This window comes from Caretta caretta, chromosome 1, assembly GCF_965140235.1.
Source record: "Caretta caretta isolate rCarCar2 chromosome 1, rCarCar1.hap1, whole genome shotgun sequence".
Taxonomy (NCBI): Eukaryota; Metazoa; Chordata; order Testudines; family Cheloniidae; genus Caretta; species Caretta caretta.
In genome coordinates this window covers 187,585,227-187,603,585 of record NC_134206.1, presented here as the reverse complement: position 1 = coordinate 187,603,585, position 18,359 = coordinate 187,585,227, and the positions used below count along the sequence as shown (strand labels likewise).

General features: G+C 45.7%; 2 protein-coding genes across 10 annotated transcripts in view; one reads left to right on the top strand and one right to left on the bottom strand.

Moving 5' to 3' along the window:
- The window catches only part of ILDR2 (immunoglobulin like domain containing receptor 2), a 48,754-nt gene extending 43,675 nt beyond the window's left edge, over nucleotides 1-5,079 (top strand). For 5 of the 9 annotated variants that reach the window (XM_048869485.2, XM_048869503.2, XM_048869467.2 and 2 more), the window contains 3 exons: nucleotides 1,509-1,716; nucleotides 2,456-3,178; nucleotides 4,176-5,079. In XM_048869485.2, the coding sequence (XP_048725442.1) occupies nucleotides 1,509-1,716; nucleotides 2,456-3,164 (917 nt within the window). In that variant the 3' untranslated portion in view covers nucleotides 3,165-3,178; nucleotides 4,176-5,079. The remainder of the gene's footprint in view (nucleotides 1-1,508; nucleotides 1,717-2,455; nucleotides 3,179-4,175) is intronic. The other 4 variants (XM_048869526.2, XM_048869493.2, XM_048869515.2 and 1 more) reach the window with 1 other exon arrangement.
- Nucleotides 1-18,359, bottom strand: part of LOC125631863 (uncharacterized) — a 59,615-nt gene that overhangs the window by 25,046 nt on the left and 16,210 nt on the right. The gene's annotated exons all lie outside the window — the stretch shown is intronic.

The window sequence follows — 18,359 nt, the reverse complement described above, 5'->3', positions numbered from 1 at the left end:
TTCACACAGGCAGTGTGGGAGAGGTATCATGGCATGGCAGTATACTGACTGGGGGTGAAGAGGCTAGTTGTGGATAGGTAGAGGACAGAGGCTGATGAATTAAGATTATTTGTGTACCTTTAACTCTACATTTCCAAACTTTAAAACTTCATCTTTTTAAACTTGATCCTTAGCCTATGATTAAGGATGGCAGAATCAGGTGTCTAGTGATGATCTGTCCAGGTCAGGGGGTTGAGGCACATGGGTGGAGCAGTGTGTGTGAATGGGGGAAGAGCTTGCAGTGCTGCTCTGTGTACTGTACCTGTTCCATGTACAGAGGATATCAGTCTGTGGGGCTGGCAAACATCAAGGCAGAGTTCCTCTGAGTGGCCTCCACTGACTTCTAGGACTCCTTCTTGAAGTGGTAAGGGCTATGCAGGGTTCTCTTCTCCATGGCCCCATGAGGATTCCTCATTTTGACCCTAAAACCTGCACACCCATCCCTGTTTTTTCATTCCTTGTACCTCATAATCTGTGGATTATCTGGCCCCTCCCTCATCTGAAGGGCCGGGTCTTTCATTGTTTTGCTGGGCTCTACCCACCAAGCCAGGGTTCACAGGCTTGGCTGCTGATGCCTTCTGCCAGCACACTTAAAAATAAACAAACAAACAGACCTAAAAACGTTGCTGGTAAAGAAGACAAGAGAGATCAAATGCCTGAGGTAGCCTAGTGACTGACTCATCCAACCCAGTGAGGGGTCTTGACATTCATATGTGGTGGATACAGATCATTTTCCAAAAAAACTTGTGCCCGTTATCATTAGCCTGTGCATCCAATAGGTCCACCGAGTAGGTGTCTGTATAGAGATGCCTTTAGATCCTGGCAGTCACAGATGCATGAGCTCCCTCAATCAATGACGATAAAGGTTTAGGGAATGGCATTAATCATAGCTCTGTACTGATTAGGAGAAACTAACAAATTACATGTAGTTCTAAAACAGTCATCATGGAGCGCATTGCCATTTACACCCACCAGACCTACTATAAAAAGACTCTCTCCAGATTGGAACGTCTGGAATCCAGATGTCATTGTGCTTGACAAGGTAGTGACTGACAGCGATTCAACAGACGAGAGATGGCAGGGAGCGTGCAGATCGTTTTTTGTGGGGGTTGATCTTGTTTTAGCTTGGCTAGTCAGGCCAAACTCACGGCCAGCCACTTTGACACCAGGGGAGGTGCATATGTGCCTATGTATACAAAACAGAACACCCAGATAAGGCTGAAATTGGACCAGAAGCATTCTCCAAATGTGTTGTGAATTGAGATCTAAAATTCACAGGGAGTCCCGGGGTGGGAGGAACCCAGGCCAGCATTCTGAGAATGGGTCTGGATTCTGTTTCTGATTATTTTTAATGGAGGGGGGCTTGGCTTCTGTCTGAATGTATCAGAACTAGTCCCACCATGGTCTCACTGTCCCTTCTCAACACACATCTCCTCTGCAGTGTCTGTTTCTCTCCCGTGTCCTGGCAGATAACAACACCATCTCTGAACTCAGCTCCCTGCACGAGGACTCAAACTTCCGTCAGCCTTACCGGCAGGTGCGAAGGAAACCCCTGCCTCCTGTGGGGGACCTGGATGGCGATGCGGAGTACTGGGCAGGGGTGATTAGCGGAGGTGGTGCATCAAGGACACAGGCGATTTCTGATTACAGGGAGGAGAGGGACAGCTTTAGGCATAGGTGAGTGCAGTGCTCAGGACACAGCTGTACCTGGCCAGGGAATAGTGAAGGAAGAAAGGTCACAGCCGTCCTCACTTCCCTGATGATCTGTTCCCAGCTGACAGAGCAGAGGGGATACAGAATGGGGGAAGGTGGAAACGGGGCCTGCCTTGGACAAAAATAGAATTGATCTGATTCTCAGAGCTCTCCCTAGCCCATCCACTCAGGCAAAGCCAGACCCCTCTCCCATTCCATGTCTGATAGTGTGAAATATTTGGTAGTCATTTATAAGGCCAAGAAACCCAAACCCCTCCCCTGTGTGCACCCCAGTCTCTCTGATGCATTAAGAGATACAGTGCACTCTAGCAGGAACCACACTCCAGTCTCTCTGTGCAATGCGGTCTGCAGTGCTGGCCCAAGGGAATGGCACTCCACTCCTTAGCGCACACTAATACACACCTTCATCCCCTGGGACTCTCACCCTAGAGTCTCTGGTAGAGCAGCCTGTAGGAAGTGGAGCTCAGTCCCTTAAAGGCAATAGCAGGGATTCCCCTCCCCAGAGGGTCTGTTGGTACAATGCACATTGTTCACTCAAAGCTTGCTGGTGACAGCAATATGGCAGGCTGCTTCTTGGTTTCCCCATCAGGCCATATGTGTGCCAACAGTTTTCAGTGCTTGGGAGTAGCCCTTGCTTCCTCCTCCCAGCTTCAATGGGAGGCACACACTGTATCTCACAATTCTGCCCTCCTCTGTCCTGCAGCCAGCAGAGATCGAAATCAGAAATGCTGTCGAGGAAGAACTTCTCTGTGGGTGTGCCGGCCGTCTCCATGGACGAGCTGGCGGCCTTCGCAGAGTCCTACAGCCAGCGCACCCGCCGGACAGATGGCGGCCAGGAGCCCCGGCATTTCGAGAGGTCGGAGTCGCGAGGGGGGCGCGGCGGGGTGGTGCAGCACCAGGACAGCTCCTCGGAGGAGTACTATGGCAAGCGCAGGGGGAACCGCGAGCCACTGACAGACTCGGATAGGGGCTGGTCATACAGCCCGCCCAGGAGACGGGCCCACGATGAGAAGCACCTGCCCAGGCTGGTGAGCCGGACGCCTGGAGGGAGTCAGAAGTATGACCACTCCTACCTCAGCAGCGTCCTAGAGAGGAAATCCCGGAGCTATGAGGAGAGTGGCGAACGCAGTGAGACGCCCTCGAAGCTGAGCTCGCAGCCCAGCCAGCGAGGGGGAACGTATTATGCCTGGTCACCGCCGTCCACCTACAAAGCAGGGCAGCAGCAGCAGCAGCCGCCAAAGCCAGAGGAAGGAGAAGACACCCTGCCTCCATACAGCGAGAGGGAGCTGAGCCGCGGCCCTTCGTACAGGACCAGGGAGCAGGCTTACCTCAACGCCTCGGAGAAGAAAAGGAAAAAGGAGCCCAAGAAAACAGTGAGGCCGTGTCTGGCACTCCTGATCCAAATGGGATGAGCGGGGAACACCAGGCAGGGGATGCTATCTAGGGTCTGGGGGATCACCAGGCAAGAGATGGAGTTTAGGGTCTTGGTGAAGGATCCCCAGGCAAGGGGTGGAGTGTGAGGGGCCTTGCCAGAAGTGGTACATGTAGATTTAGGAGATCCTGAGGGTGAGGCAGCTATGGTGAATTTTAGGTGTTCGTGATGGGGAGAGACAGGGGTTGTGATCTTTGCATTGAGCCAATCATCCTGGAGTGGGTGAGGCAGGGAGGGGAGGTTATCTGGAATACAGCAGTCAGAGTGGAGTGACTGTGGAGGGGAGGTTATATTTGGGCCTAGGCGGATCAGGTGGAGTAGATGAGGAGGGAAGGTTAGGGGCATAGGAGGATCAGGATGGAGCGATGGGGAGGGGAGGTTATCAGGGTCGGGGGAACATGGTAGGGGTGAGACATCTAGGGCATAGAGGAATTGCGGGCCATATCCATGGCAACCATGCTAGATGTGGGGTGGGGTATGCATTTTGTGGGCTGGGATGCATTTAGTGGTGAATGCTTGTGTAACAGCCCTAAGAGGAATGGTTTTGGAAAGGTGTGTCTATGTGGAGATGAACTGCTCTGCATCTGTGAGTGCATGCATGTGCCCAGTGCGCCCCTCCTCAGACTGGTTAGTGGGGAGGAGCAAATTCCTGCTTCAGTCTGGTTTGTGGGGTCCCTGAATCTGTTCAAAGGCCTTGGTAGGTCAGGGTGTTGAATGTCCCCTCATGTCCACTTAGTGGGATACATCCCTCAACTTGGGTAGTGTGATCAATACCCTCCCTCTGAGCTTAGTTAATGTGTGTGAGAGAATGGGGGGCACTGCAGCTTAATGTGGAGATGCAGGCTGCCCCCTTGGCAGCAGGTGCATTCAGCACACTCTGGTGAAGCTAATGCCATTCATTCTGTTGTGCAGGCCCACCCGCCCAAGCTGTCTGTTTCTCCTGATTTCACATGTGATTTTATGTTTACATTTCTTCTTCTCTCTTCCTCAGAATGATTTCCCAACCAGGATGTCCCTTGTGGTTTGATGTTGTCACGGAAGAGTCGTGTTGATGGGCGGGGTACCATGAGGTGGCCGTGAGGCTGACATACAGAGCCCTAAGCAAACAGGTCCCAGTGAACCTTTGCAGCCACCAGCTATGGATATTCTCTTTCAACTGTCTGTTTCACCATGGGAGTGGAGGCCATCTGTAGAGGCAGACTCCAACCAATAGCTCTCATCCCACTTGCTGTGGGAGAGTCCTCCAGGAAAATCAATGATAGGGCTCTCTTTGGAACTCTGTTCCACATTCAAGGCAGCTGTCGCCATATTCCATGTCCCAAGGGTCTCAAACTCAAAGAGGGGCTGGCTTCTAGCCTCTCACCCCAGAATGCCTCATCCCACATTAGGAGAGGCCTTTCTCCATACTGCTTGCTCTCACTGTTTCCCATGTCCTAGACTTGGAAGGAAGTTGTCTTCATGCCTCTTGCACTCAGAGCCTTAGGAGGTGGGGACTGCCTCTCACACACATCACACCGAGATGTCTCCATGTCCCATCTCTTCCATGCTGGGAGGAGGCCTCATTCGAAGAACTGCAAGTTTCCTCAAGATGGCAAGGTCCCCGTCCCCTGAAAGTTCTGAAAGAAAATCTCTAACAAAATACCGCTGAGCGTGGCACTATGCTAAGGGCTGAGCAGGGAGAGAAACAAGCGTGGGTTGGTTGGTTTGATATTTTTAGTCCTGTTCATTCAGTGATGGGAACTGCAAGTGAGATTTTATGTACTGTTTTAAAAGTGGATCTAAGTAGATTTTATTGTAATGAGAACATAACATGGTTCTTCTCGCTGTTGTTTGTCTTGATATGTGTGCATTTCCTTGAGGCTGAGATATGACAATATAAAGCTTCAGAAGGGTAATCTGTTCGATCATATGACAAACACAGCTCGACCTTGTCACTGTTCTGCTTGTGGTGTCATCACACTGCTCTGGACAGTGGGCTTTTTTTTTAAAGAAACAAGAAGGAGAAAATCATGGTGTGAGAGAGAAGCCATGGCTCTTCCTTCTGCAAGGATCAGCATTATTCCTTTCTGGTTACCAATCCAAGACAGCCAAAAGAGAAACAACAGAAACGGAAAAAAATAATATCTTGGCCAAAACACACGCTTAAAAATCACCTCATTCCAGTTACTTCCAGGTCGCCCACTTCCATCTTGACATGATTTTAGTGGCTGATGTCTCAGGAACAGCTGAATTTAGAAATGCGTGCTTCACACCATCTGGAAGCATGACATTTCTGCTTTCAAAGAGTATAATACAGTCATTTCTCACTCTAATTTAATTTCTAGCTGCTAAAATCATGTTGGAATTCATGTGGAGGGGGAAAAAGGTGGGAAATGCTGATCAGAACATGGTTTTAACTTCCACCTGCCAGGGCTAGAAATTAATGGGAACCTTATATCAGTGGGAAGAAGAACAGGAGGACTTGTGGCACCTTAGAGACTAACAAATTTATTTGAGCATAAACTTTCATGGGCTACAGCTCACTTCATCGGATGCATTCAGTGGAAAATACAGTGGGGAGATTTATATGCACAGAGAACATGAAACAGTGGGTGTTACCATACACACTGTAAGGAGAGTGATCAGGTAAGGTGAGATATTACCAGCAGGAGAGCGGGGGTGGGGGGGAACCTTTTGTAGTGATAATCAAGGTTGGCCATTTCCAGCAGTTGACAAGAACGTCTGAGGAACAGTGGGGGGGGGGGGGGGGGATATCAGTGGGATGGCCAGTATTCCCCTGTGACATACAGCCTTTCTTTCTATTCCGAAAGTTAGTAAAATATCTGGTCTTAAATCTTTTGCTAAGTGCTCGAGCAATGCTATTTTGGGCACTGGTGCAGGATTGGACCTTGAAGCAGTGTGATTTCTCTGTCCCTATTTATTAACATAGCTGTAGTGCTCCATGACTGTTACAAACTTCTCTTTGGATTTGTATTGAACTTGGCACTTTCCTTGCCATATAATTACTCAGCATCCTATTTTTGCTTCAGATTTTACCCAGAATGGTGGGGGACAATCCCCAAGGATCCGATGTTGTCACTTTGAGTCCCAGTGGGAGATGGGGATTATGGGCCATGTGTTAGAGCAGTGGTTCTCAAGCAGGAGTCCAGGACCCTCTGGGGGGCCGCGAGCAGGTTTCAGGGGGGCCACCAAAATAAACCAGAGAGCAGGGCCAGCGTTAGACTACCTGGGGCCCAGGGCTGAAGCCCAAGCTCTACCGCCCTGGGCTGAAGCTGAAGCCTGAACAACTTAGCTTCGCAGGGCCCCCTGTGGCGTGGAGCCCCGGGCAGTTGCCCTGCATGCTACCCCCTAATGCTGGCCTGGCTTTTAATCTACTGGATATGCAGAAAGAGTTGTGGCACAGGCAGACTGTGGAGTCTTTAAGGCATGTTGGGGGGGCTCAGAAAGAAAAATGTTGAGAACCCCTGTGTTAGAGGAAGAATCCATTCCCATTCTCCCTCTCCACTCTAGTGAGTTTCAGAGTAACAGCCGTGTTAGTCTGTATTCGCAAAAAGAAAAGGAGTACTTGTGGCACCTTAGAGACTAACCAATTTATTTGAGCATAAGCTTTCGTGAGCTAAAGCTCTCTTCATCGGATGCATACTGTGGAAACTGTTGCAACAGTTGGCCCAACTTGATTATCATACACATTGTAAGGAGAGTGATCACTTTAGATAAGCTATTACCAGCAGGAGAGTGGGGTGGGAGGAGGTATTGTTTCATGGTGTCTGTGTATATAATGTCTTCTGCAGTTTCCACAGTATGCATCCGATGAAGTGAGCTGTAGCTCACGTAAGCTTATGCTCAGATAAATTGGTTAGTCTCTAAGGTGCCGCAAATACTCCTTTTCTTTTTACTCTAGTGAGTGTATCTTTGTAAATCCAAGCGAGATCACCCTGTGAGCACACACCGTCCTTCTGGCTTTGTTCTGTGTTATTGTTAGCCAGAGAGAATACATTTAAAGTAATTCATACTCTGCTCCTCATTAGTGTGTGATCCTGGAAAGTCCTAGCACCGGAGCCTCCCCAAGAAGAGCTAGGGAGGTTGACGGAACTCATCCCATTGTGTCCTTTCTACCTGGCATCCAGCAACCCCAGAGACCATTATATGTGGAGATCTGAAAGAGCTCTGTCAGCCAGTACCATAGCATGAGGGAGGAAAGAGAGGGATTTAAAGTTGTCTTGGAAATCTATTTCCCAAAGCATTCTGGAAATTGTAACAGAGTTGTGCCTCCTCCTTCAATCAGTCACTGGTTCATTTGATCAAACCCTCAGGAATCTAACCTAGATATTAAAAATAACACACCTCTCACCGTGTATGCGATTCACTGTTACTCATTGGAGGCTGATGCTTGAGGACATTTGAATACTGGCTGTATAAGGTTGCCATTTAGTTAATGAGGATGAAGTCACGGTTGTGAATGGGATAAATGCAGATTTGTAGACTATTTCTCTTAGATTTAGGATATCCTGGTAACACACTTATATCTTTAGATTTAGGTTTAGATTGGATATTAGGAAAAACTTTTTCACTAGGAGGGTGGTGAAACACTGGAATGCGTTACCTAGGGAGGTGGTAGAATCTCCTTCCTTAGAGGTTTTTAAGGTCAGGCTTGACAAAGCCCTGGCTGGGATGATTTAACTGGGAATTGGTCCTGCTTTGAGCAGGGGGTTGGACTAGATGACCTTCAGGGGTCCCTTCCAACCCTGATATTCTATGATTCTATGATCTTCTCTGTCTGACCCTCCATATGTCTTACATTACACTCAAACTTTAATGACTGGGAAAGAGTTGCAAGTAAAAAAAAAAAAAAAAGTGTTGATGTTTCTGATCAGGATAATTTTACCTGGAAATGCACCAGGACTAGAGGCCAAGCACATTTTCCCCTGGGTGCCACACGTCACTTTCCAGTCTCAGAAAAGGACCACGCTTCCCAAAGCCACATCAGGACACTGCACAGTCCCTGCTGTTCCACTCTTACTCTAGAATCTCCCAGTTCCTCAATAATTCACTCCTCCTCGCCCCCCTGCCCAGCTGCTTAATATTCTCTGTATGCAAATGAAGTTCTGTACACCTAGTGACTGGGACAAGCTGTAGACTGGATTATTTCTCCAATAGGGAGGGGGATCTCTGCATCAGCTCCAAATGGACCAGTTCATAAAATAGGGGGGGGGGGGGGAGAAGAACGGGAACTGTGGTTTCTATAGCTACAAGAATCCATTGTCCCATTAACTTTGAAAAGCAGCACCACCAGTGCTATTCTAGCCCATGGTCTGGGAAGATTCACTTGTCATTGTTTCAGATGAGGAAAAATGACAAGCATTTATCCACTTAATCTGTCAGAACATCTGTAGAGTGACCAGCACTATAAAATAAACCAACCTAAGTATTCCACTTAATCTGGGAGTGACAAGGATCTAAAATTCTAAATTCTCTATTGATCAGTTTTATAGCTAGCATAAAATTAAGATCCTTTCCCTTCAGGATGTCAATATCTGAGTCACATAAAAGACACATATTTTATAATCACAACATGAAATGTACCCCGCCCCTTCCTTTCTAGATTATTTGGGAGCAGGCAATGCTCACCTGTGTGCGCAGGTGCCTGATGATGTCAATAGTAAAGGAGATCCTGAGTATCGCAGTGGTGATATTGGACAGGTGGGAATCCTCTATCCACCCCTTTGCTGCAGTAATTTTACTTGTAAAGGAAATTAATCTTGGCAGTGCCTCCACCTGGCTGGGCCCTGTACACACTCAAGGGTGTGCCTTGGGAGCTTCCAGAAGTAATCCTGAGCTAATCTATGCAAAGGATCTAACTCAAAAGTACCAATTATAAATAATATACATCCAATATGCACTTAGATTAGAGTTAACAAACCTTTACTCAACAATTTAGAAACACATGATATAACAGACTGAAAATGAAAATGCCACAACCACTTTAAATCAGAGGGGGCACTTCAATAAATTAGTTAAGTGCAGTTTACCGCAGTAAATGAAACTTCACCAATTTACATTTACACTGCCACCATTTCCCCACCCCCTGAGTGTGCACTCCTCTGAATTTCAGAGTTCTAGACGCTTGTGTGGGCGTACTTGCTGTCGAAGCTGAGGACAGCATGCTGTTCGTCCAGTAAAGCAGTCCAGCCTCGGCAACATGGGGAGAGCAATTCTAACTTGGGATCATTTCAAGCTGCACGACACCTCTGAAGATGGGAGTTGTTATAGCCAGAGGTCAGTAACCCCAGATCCTGGTTAGACAATACGAGCACCATATCTTCTCAGACTCAGGGAAACCCCTTAAAGCCTCTTTGCTATCCCCCTTCCCCTGCAAGCACTTTCCCAAACAGCAAAGGGTTACTCATACTGCCTTCACTGAAGGCCAACCTCAGTCAGTTTTGGGCACTGGACTGTTGCTGTGAAGCCCAGCAGTTGCCTCCATGAGCCTCCCTGCTTGATCAAAGAGCCAGCAGCTTCTGGTTTTCACAAAGCAGCTCCTGGTTTGGACAGAGCTCCACAAAGCAATCTCAGCTCCCCTGACCAGTATCCCAACTCCTCAGCAAGATACAGCCCAGGGCATGTTCCCCCTGTATCCCCTGGAAACGGCAGTCTCTCTCTCTTCCCTATGGAAGTGTAGTTTCCAAGGCTGACCTGTAGTCTCCAAGGCTGGCTTGCACTACTCAGGGTCTTCCTGACTGGAACACTCCCAATTAAGCTGAGAGGCCCCTCTACAGAAGCATCACTATGTTGACGAGCTATGACAAGAGACACAATAAAAGAATACTTTTAAACTGTATCAACTTTTAGAGCAGTGGCTGGATCAACTGTAGGAGGTCAATCCACTCATGCTGACAGAGATGTGGTCTGCACTGCTGAGAGAGACTGATGCAATGGAATGAGAAAATATACTTTAGCTAGTGATGAAAATGACTTCTCAGTGATCTTCAGCATTTCTCTGCGATACATTGTAAGCCTGTCCAGGGATGATTTATGAGTAACCTCCCAGACAACTGAAATTGAAAATTAACAGATCAAGCGTTTGAATATCTACAAACTTTGGGAAACAATTGCAAGTGTCTCCTGAAAGATGGAGGAGCGGATTGTGGCAGGCCCTATGCTAGCACTGTAACTGAGGGAGAGGGAGTGACATTTTAAAATAAACCTCCTGAACCTTGTAAATCTCTGTGGAGGCCAATCATGGCCCTTAGTGCAAGGGCCAGATAATCCAGTGCCACGGCTCCACTCCCCCTTCTGTACCAGTCAGCGGAACCATGGTGCATGAGGCATCCTTTTAAAAGGTATCAGAGCTCCCAATCTGGCCTGTAGCTTCCCCAATGACCCAAGGAGTTCTGGCTATGAATCAGCCAAATGCCTCTGGGGACACCTGCTGGCATGGGATATGTCCACAGCCTCAGTTTAATGTTCACACATAGCCCTGGGGTGGTGCTTTGTAGAGGTCTATTTTGCTTACATTTTACTTTCCTTTTCCAACCAATATATTATAGATTTGAGAAAACCTTGACCCCCAACCCTAAAGCAACTGAAGAAATACAGCTTCTGCCCCACGCTGGACAAGGGCACCATCACAAGACTGACAGTCAGTTACGCTTAAACTAGTGGAATTTCCTATTGCTTGAACTTGTAGGACAGATAATAGCAAGGTTGAGCTGAGTTGTTCCATTTTCAAAAGCTGCATCAGTTTTATGAGTTTCCCAGGCATCACAATGGGCTGGGGTTCTTTCGTTAATGGAGGTGTATTAGAACTTAAGAACTAGCCCACTGGTGCTTGTCCTGGACTACTTGAGTCAATGGAGAGGGTAGCATGACCCTTCCTTTTATTATTTTCTACTCCTCTTCAAATATCTTCCCTAATAAGGGCCCAATCATGCTAGAGCTGAGCACCCTCAATTCCCACTGATTTCAAATGGTGCTGATGTCACTCAGTATTAGGCTGAAAGTGTTTGGCACTTTGTCCCATCCATTTGGCCTTCCAGGCTCAAAATTTTACTTTTGTCAGTGGGAGTCTGGGGTACTCTCAGTAGCTCACAGGATCAAGCCCTTGATCAGTAGTAAGTCAAACCCAGCACCACAACAAAATTTAACCCAGCCTGTTACTAAAAGAAATAGTAAAATGGGTTTCAAGATCTTTCTGGGGGAAGCTGGTGATATCAGCAGGTTGCTAAGTCACAGACAGAAAGATAGAGGGATGGCAGGAGCACAAAAAGTTTACAGTCACTGCAATGGGGAGCTGGACTTTAACAGGTCATCCCTTGTGGGGGGACATTTTTCAAGAACTTTGAGCAAAAGCCCTTTGGTCACTAAGGTTTTGGGGAGTTACATGCAAACACACATATGCTTTCCCCACTGGGTATGTGACCAGACAATGAAAGTTTGTACGAATGGTGTAATGCTTATATTTGATATTCTGCTGAAGAGTTTTGGTGGGTGAAGTTTCCCTGCAGCTGGAATTCTCCCTTTCTAGCTTGCTCCTGCAGTTCCAGTTGGTCCCAGAAAAATTAATTTTTTGTGTGTCAAACTCAGTGGCGATTATTTTTCTAGCACCCCTTTGAACTCTGAAAACCTTTTTCTCCGAGGAGACACAGCATAGCTCAGGGGTGGGCAAACTTTTTGGCCTGAGGGCCATATAGGGTTTCGGAAATTGTATGGAGGGCCAGTTAAGGGAGGCTGTGCCTCCCCAAACAGCCAGGCGTGACCACCACCCTGAACTCCCCTGCCCGCTATCCAAACCCTCCACCCCCTTACTGTGCTACCTGGCACACCGGTGGCTGGCGGAGCTACAGCCGTGCCACCCAGAGCACCAGGACAGGCAGACGTGCCGCCTGGCTGGAGCCAGCCACGCCACCGCACAGCACAGAGCACTGGGTCAGGCTGTGGCTCTGCAGGTGTGCTGCCTGGCAAGAACTCGCAGTCCCGCTGCCCAGAGCATTGCGCTGGTGGCGCAGTGAGCTGAGGCTGCGGAGGAAGGGCCTAGCCTCCCAGGCCAGGAGTTCAGGGGCCAGGCAGGAGGGTACCACGGGCCGGATGTGGCCCATGGGCCGTAGTTTGCCCACCTCTGGCATAGCTTCTGGGCTATCAAAATCAAACCATCTGACAAGTGGTGACCATTGATATATTAAAATCAAATATTATCAATTTTGTTATATTATTTTTAAATCTACCAATAAACTGTATTTTCCCTACATATGTTATGCTGAAAATTCATGAAGGGGAAAACTAAACACATAACATGAAGATTATCTTCCTGAGAAACAACCACCTGGATGAATATTTCTTTTTCTCCTCCAAGATTTCATGGGTGAAATTCTGCTCTGTGCCTCTAAGAGGTGCAGCACAGAACTCATAGCTCAGGAGGAGGCTGGGGGCTAAAATGATTTTAAGACACTTTTGAATCCTCCCAATTCTGGATTGCTCCATGGGGTCAGAGAGGCCCCTGGCATAATTTAGAGAGCCGGGGGGTGGGGGTGGGGAGAGTGACTGTGGAAATTACAGTAGCCACCCTGTTGCTCCAGATTTGAGAGGTGTGTGGACCCCAGAATTTGATTAAGCTAATTACAACCATATTATGTGTATTCAGCCACCATGAAGTAATAAAACAGAACACCACAGAGTTAAGGGTTCATTTGAACAAGCAGGGCTTTTGGAGGCAAAGTAAAATGCTAGCTGCATGCCTGCTGTTTCTGCTAATCAGAATAGGAGGAGGGGAGAAAAAGCATCAACAAATTGAGACTGAAAGAAAATAGGTGGATTGAAACCTTGAGTTTTGGGTGCCTTTGATATAGAAGCTTATTATGGCTAAGATTGTTAGGAATGTTTGTTGGTCAGTAGTTTATTGAAGTTAGGAGAAGTGATGACTCAGTAGGGGTCACTACTGAGCTATGTGTTTCATAAAAATTAGTTACAAAAGACTAGGTAATAGAGTGCACTTTGGAACAGTTCTCTGAAGCTATCCTGAGAATCGTTTTCCTGACATTATACTCCCTGGCCGGGAGGCGACCAACCATCATGGACCTGCTGTAAATTACTCAATGCCATCTCAGATTCTAGGTAATTATTTGGGATGTTCTAAACCTATTGCTTATGTCTGTGTGTGCTTGAATCTAATAAATTGTAGTTTTAACTCACTTACTTGTGTTAATCTTTCATCAGAGGGAATTGCTGTGTTTCCACTGATTTATTCCTGACACCGCCTGGAGTGAAATAGTTAAGTTACCACTGCTTTGGGTTCTGAAAACCCTGGGTAACAATCCCAACTGGCTACAGCATGACCCAGAATCTCTGCAGTGCTGAGGTTCTCGTAGGCCAGGACATCTGAGTGGGGCTTTGAAGGACAAACTTATGGCTGACTTCTGCAGTGGCTGGGCCAGGAGAATCTTCTCTCAGCTGGATATGGGGTTTTTAGGGCCCCTTACCACTGTTCTGATTCTTTCACCTTGTAGTAAACAATAGAACGGGGGTGAAGATCTGAGCCCCTGAGCCCATAGATCTCATGCACCACTCTCTCTCAAATGTCCCTCATTCTGGGGGACAGTTCAAAGTTCCCTACATTCCACACACATCTTATGTTCTCTCCTTTTTATTATTTAAAATGACTGGCATCAGAAATAATGGATCATGTTGAGGTTATAGAAAGCGTTGCTGATCCTAAAGGAATCAATCCCACATCCTTTCAAGTTTCCTGCATAAATAATATTGTGTGACTCTCATTCTAGGCCTTTGTTATGCTTGGCAGCCCATGTTGGGGCCTTGAGAGGCATTCACCTACATCACTCCTCTACTGTTCTAGCCTTTTGTTCAATCTCTTCTTTGGCTCCTGTCTTCTCTGTTCCCACTCCCCTCTTTTCTTTGCTATCCTTAGTTAAACCTTCAATCTTCTACTTAAGGGAACACTGTCAGCTTAGATTTGGCCCCAAAACAGTTAAAAAAAGAGACCAAAATAGGAAAGTTTCCATTAATATTTTAAAAATCCATGCAGAACATAGTTTTGGAACATATAAGCGTTCTGCAGCAGCATTTGCAACCCCAGTCTTGTTGCGCTAAGAACCTTGAAGTGGAAATAACTAAAAACAAAAAAAGGAAATTCACTTCATAGATTTTCATCACCCACACAGAGATATATTAAAAAGAAACCTAATGAGGTATGCCATGGAAAGGACCTAGAAGCTAAGGTGTTATTAGTAACAGAGAGAAGGCAATGGGTTTAAAAGGATGAACTTTAAATTAACAGGTTCCTTTTAGAAGTAAAGTTTTGGTCTAAAAAAGCAACTCTGTAGGGGACTTAATGTTTATTGTCTCTCAAGAATTTTAGGTTAAATCTGCCCACTTTATAAGTAAAAATTTGTTTTCCCTTAGCTACCACATCTGTAAACTCTTCATGCATTCTGAAAGTCAACCACCATGCTCCTTCTCCATCATAAAGATCCTGCAAGCCAAATCAGGCCCTTAGTAACAGTCAAGCTAGCTCATTATCTCTCATTTATACACTCAGTCACAGCTGTGCAATCCAATCAGCTCCAAATTATCTCCTCCCTCAGACCTGTATAGCCCAACCGGCTTCAAATTGGGCCCTCAGTTACACCTGTACAACTGCACTGTGCTTAGGAGGGACTCACACTTCAAGCAAGCCACCATAGTGCAATAGTAAATGCTGAGTATGGGCTGGGGCTTCAAAGGGACCTTAGGGTGAGATCCACAAAGGGACTTAGGCATTGCAATGCTGTGTGTCATGATGCCTAACTTTTAGGTTCCTAGAAAATCACAGTAACAACAGTAGGATCTATAAAGCCTGAGTTAGGCACCTAGGTTCCCTGTGCAGTGAATGAGAGAGGTAGGTGCCTTACAATGCAATCCACAAAGCCAGCATGCTAGGAGCGGAGCCCCCTAAGCTAGCCAATGGGAGATAGTAATGAGAGAGGTGCGTGTGCTAAGCCCCAACTCCTGTCCTGAAGATAGGTGCCTAAGTCCAGGCTGCAGCGTGGTGCTCACATCTGCTAAAAACCCACCAAAGGGGAGAAGATAGACATTTGGCCAGCTAAGGTGTATGCAGGGCCTGAAACAAAATGGCTAGGGGTGGAAAGAAAGGAGGAGGAGCTCCCTCATAACCTTTACTCTCACGTACTTATGCAGAATGTGGGACAGACCCAGTTCAAGTCCCCTGTCCTCCTGAAGGGGAGAAGGGATTTGAATAGGGATCAGCCACCTCTCAACTCAGCACCCTAACCACTAGGACACAGAGTCATTCTAACTTTTGCTTTGGCTCAGTTAATATTTATGTATTCCCTTGCTTAATTAAAGGGAAACAACTTCAGTATGAGAGGTTGAGGCAGCCTGCCTCAGAATAGTCTATAGCCTAGTGATTGGGACACTCACTTGAGGATTGACTGAGGCCTGTTCAAATCCCTTCTCCCGCTCAGGAAGTGGGAGGGACTTGAACCAGACTCTCCCTTACCCTGGGTGAGGGCCCTAGCTAACAGTTATTAGAAGACCCTCCCCTGGCTGTTTTGTGTGAACTTGCCTGAAGAGGTCGATCCAGTAGGGCAGACTCAGTGGCTGCCTACTGGATCTGCTCCCCCTGCAACTTAGACAGTCGAATACCTACATAACATCTTTCCCAGCTTGTTAATTGCTCTGGGGCCTAGGCCGGAGAAAGGTGTCTGGGTGCCTACCACGAGGCAGTAGCGCGCATGCTGAGGCAGGAGATAGGTGCCTGGAGTGATGCTGAGGTATACACGCCCAGAGGAAAAAAATTAGGCTCCAAGTGAGATGAGGCAGCAACCAGGCTGCTGTTCTGTGGATCGCAGTGATCCCTAAAAATAGACCTTAGGTGCTTAAGTACTTTTGTGGATTGCAGCCTGTGTGCCCCACTGCCATTGATTCCCATAAGCCTCTTTGAAAATCCAGTCATGGTACTTAATCCACTTGTTATTGTATTCATGGGTTATGCATTGCTCATGTACATGGCAATCTTTTTTCTCCCAGTATGCCAGGAGCAAGTTGTTCTGCTTAAATGCACTCAGCTTTTGTTACTGCTCCTGTGCTCTTCTCTACACACTGAGGTTATTTTCAAAAGAAAAAAAAGAAATAATGCCAAAGATAATGGGGAAAAATAACAGAACATTTATTATTTTTTTCTCATACACCCTTCTTATCCAACTCTATCCATTTGTCAAAATTTTAAAGCAGGAAAAACTAATGTCAATCTGCCCTGATTAGTAGGTAACTAATTTGTTCCCTTTTTCTCAAGAACCAAAGCAACTTTGCTTTAGTCTACACATAAGGCATATTTGCTTATTTTTTGTAGGCCTGCAGACTTCTTTTGCACTGGTTTTATTGTTGCAAATTCGGACTGTCGATTAATCGCAGTTAACTCATGCGATTAATTCAAAAAAATTAATCGCTATTAAAAAAATTAATTGCGATTAATCACAGTTTTAATTGAACTCTTAAACAATAGAATACCAATTGAAATTATTAAATATTTTGGATGTTTTTCTACATTTTCATATATATTGTATTCTGTGTTGTAATTGAAATCAAAGTATATATTATTTTTGAATACAAATATTTGCACTGTAAAAAACAAAAGAAATAGTATTTTTCAATTCACCTCATACAAGTACTGTAGTGCAATCTCTTTATTGTGAAAGTGTACCTTACAAATGTAGATTTTTTTTGTCACATAACTGCACTCTAAAAAAAACCAAAACAATGTAAAACTTAGAGCCTACAAGTCCACTCAGTCCTACTTCTTGTTCAGCCAATCACTAAGACAAACAAGTTTGTTTACATTTACAGGAGATAATGCTGCTCTCTTCTTATTTACAATGTCACCAGGAAATGAGAACAGGCATTTGCAAGGCACTTTTGTAGCTGGCATTGAAAGGTATTTATGTACCAGATATGCTAAACATTCGTATGCCTCTTCATGCTTTGGTTGCCATTCCAGAGGACATGCTTCCATGCTGATGATGCTCGTTAAAAAAATAATGAGTTAATTAAATTTGTGACTGAACTCCTTGGGGGAGAATTGTATGTCCCCTGCTCTGTTTTACCCGCATTCTGCCATATATTTCATGTTATAGCAGTTTCGGATGATGACCCAGCACATGTTCATGTTAAGAACACTTTAACTGCAGAGTTCACAAAATGCAAAGAAGGTACCGATGTGAGATTTCTAAGGATAGATACAGCACTCGACCCAAGCTTTAAGAATCTGAAGTGCCATCCAAAATCTGAGAGGGATGAGGTGTGGAGCACGTTTTCAGAAGTCTTAAAGAGCAACACTCTGATGTGGAAACTACAGAACCCGAACCACCAAAAAAGAAAATCAACCTTCTGCTGGTGACATCTGACTCAGATAATGAAAATGAACATGCATCGGTCTGCACTGCTTTGGATTGTTATGGAGCAGAATCTGTCATTAGCTTGGATGCATGTCCCCTGGAACGGTGGTTGAAGCATGAAGGGACATACGAATCTTTAGCGCATCTGGCACATAAATATCTTGCAATGCCAGCTACAACAGTGCCACGCGAACGCCTGTTCTCACTTTCAGGTGACATTGTAAACAAGATGTGGGCAGCATTATCTCCTGCAAATGCAACCAAACTTGTTTGTTTGAGTGATTGGCTGAACAAGAAGTAGGACTGAGTGGACTTGCAGGCTCTAAAATTTTACATTATTTTATTTTTCAATGCAGGTTTTTTTATACATAATTCTACATTTGTAAGTTCAACTTTTATGACAAAGAGATTACACTACAGTACTTGTATTTGGTGAATTGAAAAATACTATTTCTTTTTTTTTACAGTTCAAATACTTGTAATCAAAAATAAATATAAAGGGAGCACTATACACTTTGTATTCCGTGTTGTAACTGAGATCAATATATTGAAAATGTATTTAAATAAATGGTATTCTATTATTGTTTAACATTGCGATTAATTTTTTTAATTGCTTGACAGCCCTAATGCAAATGCTTTTATTTTGCTTGTTTGAACCTCTTGCACCCTCCCTTCTCCCTAATAGTCTGGATTCATTTGTTCTTTCTCATAACCAAATGTATTAATTCCTCCCCTCCCTCCCCTGCATGTTTTAAATTAATGCTGAGAAACCA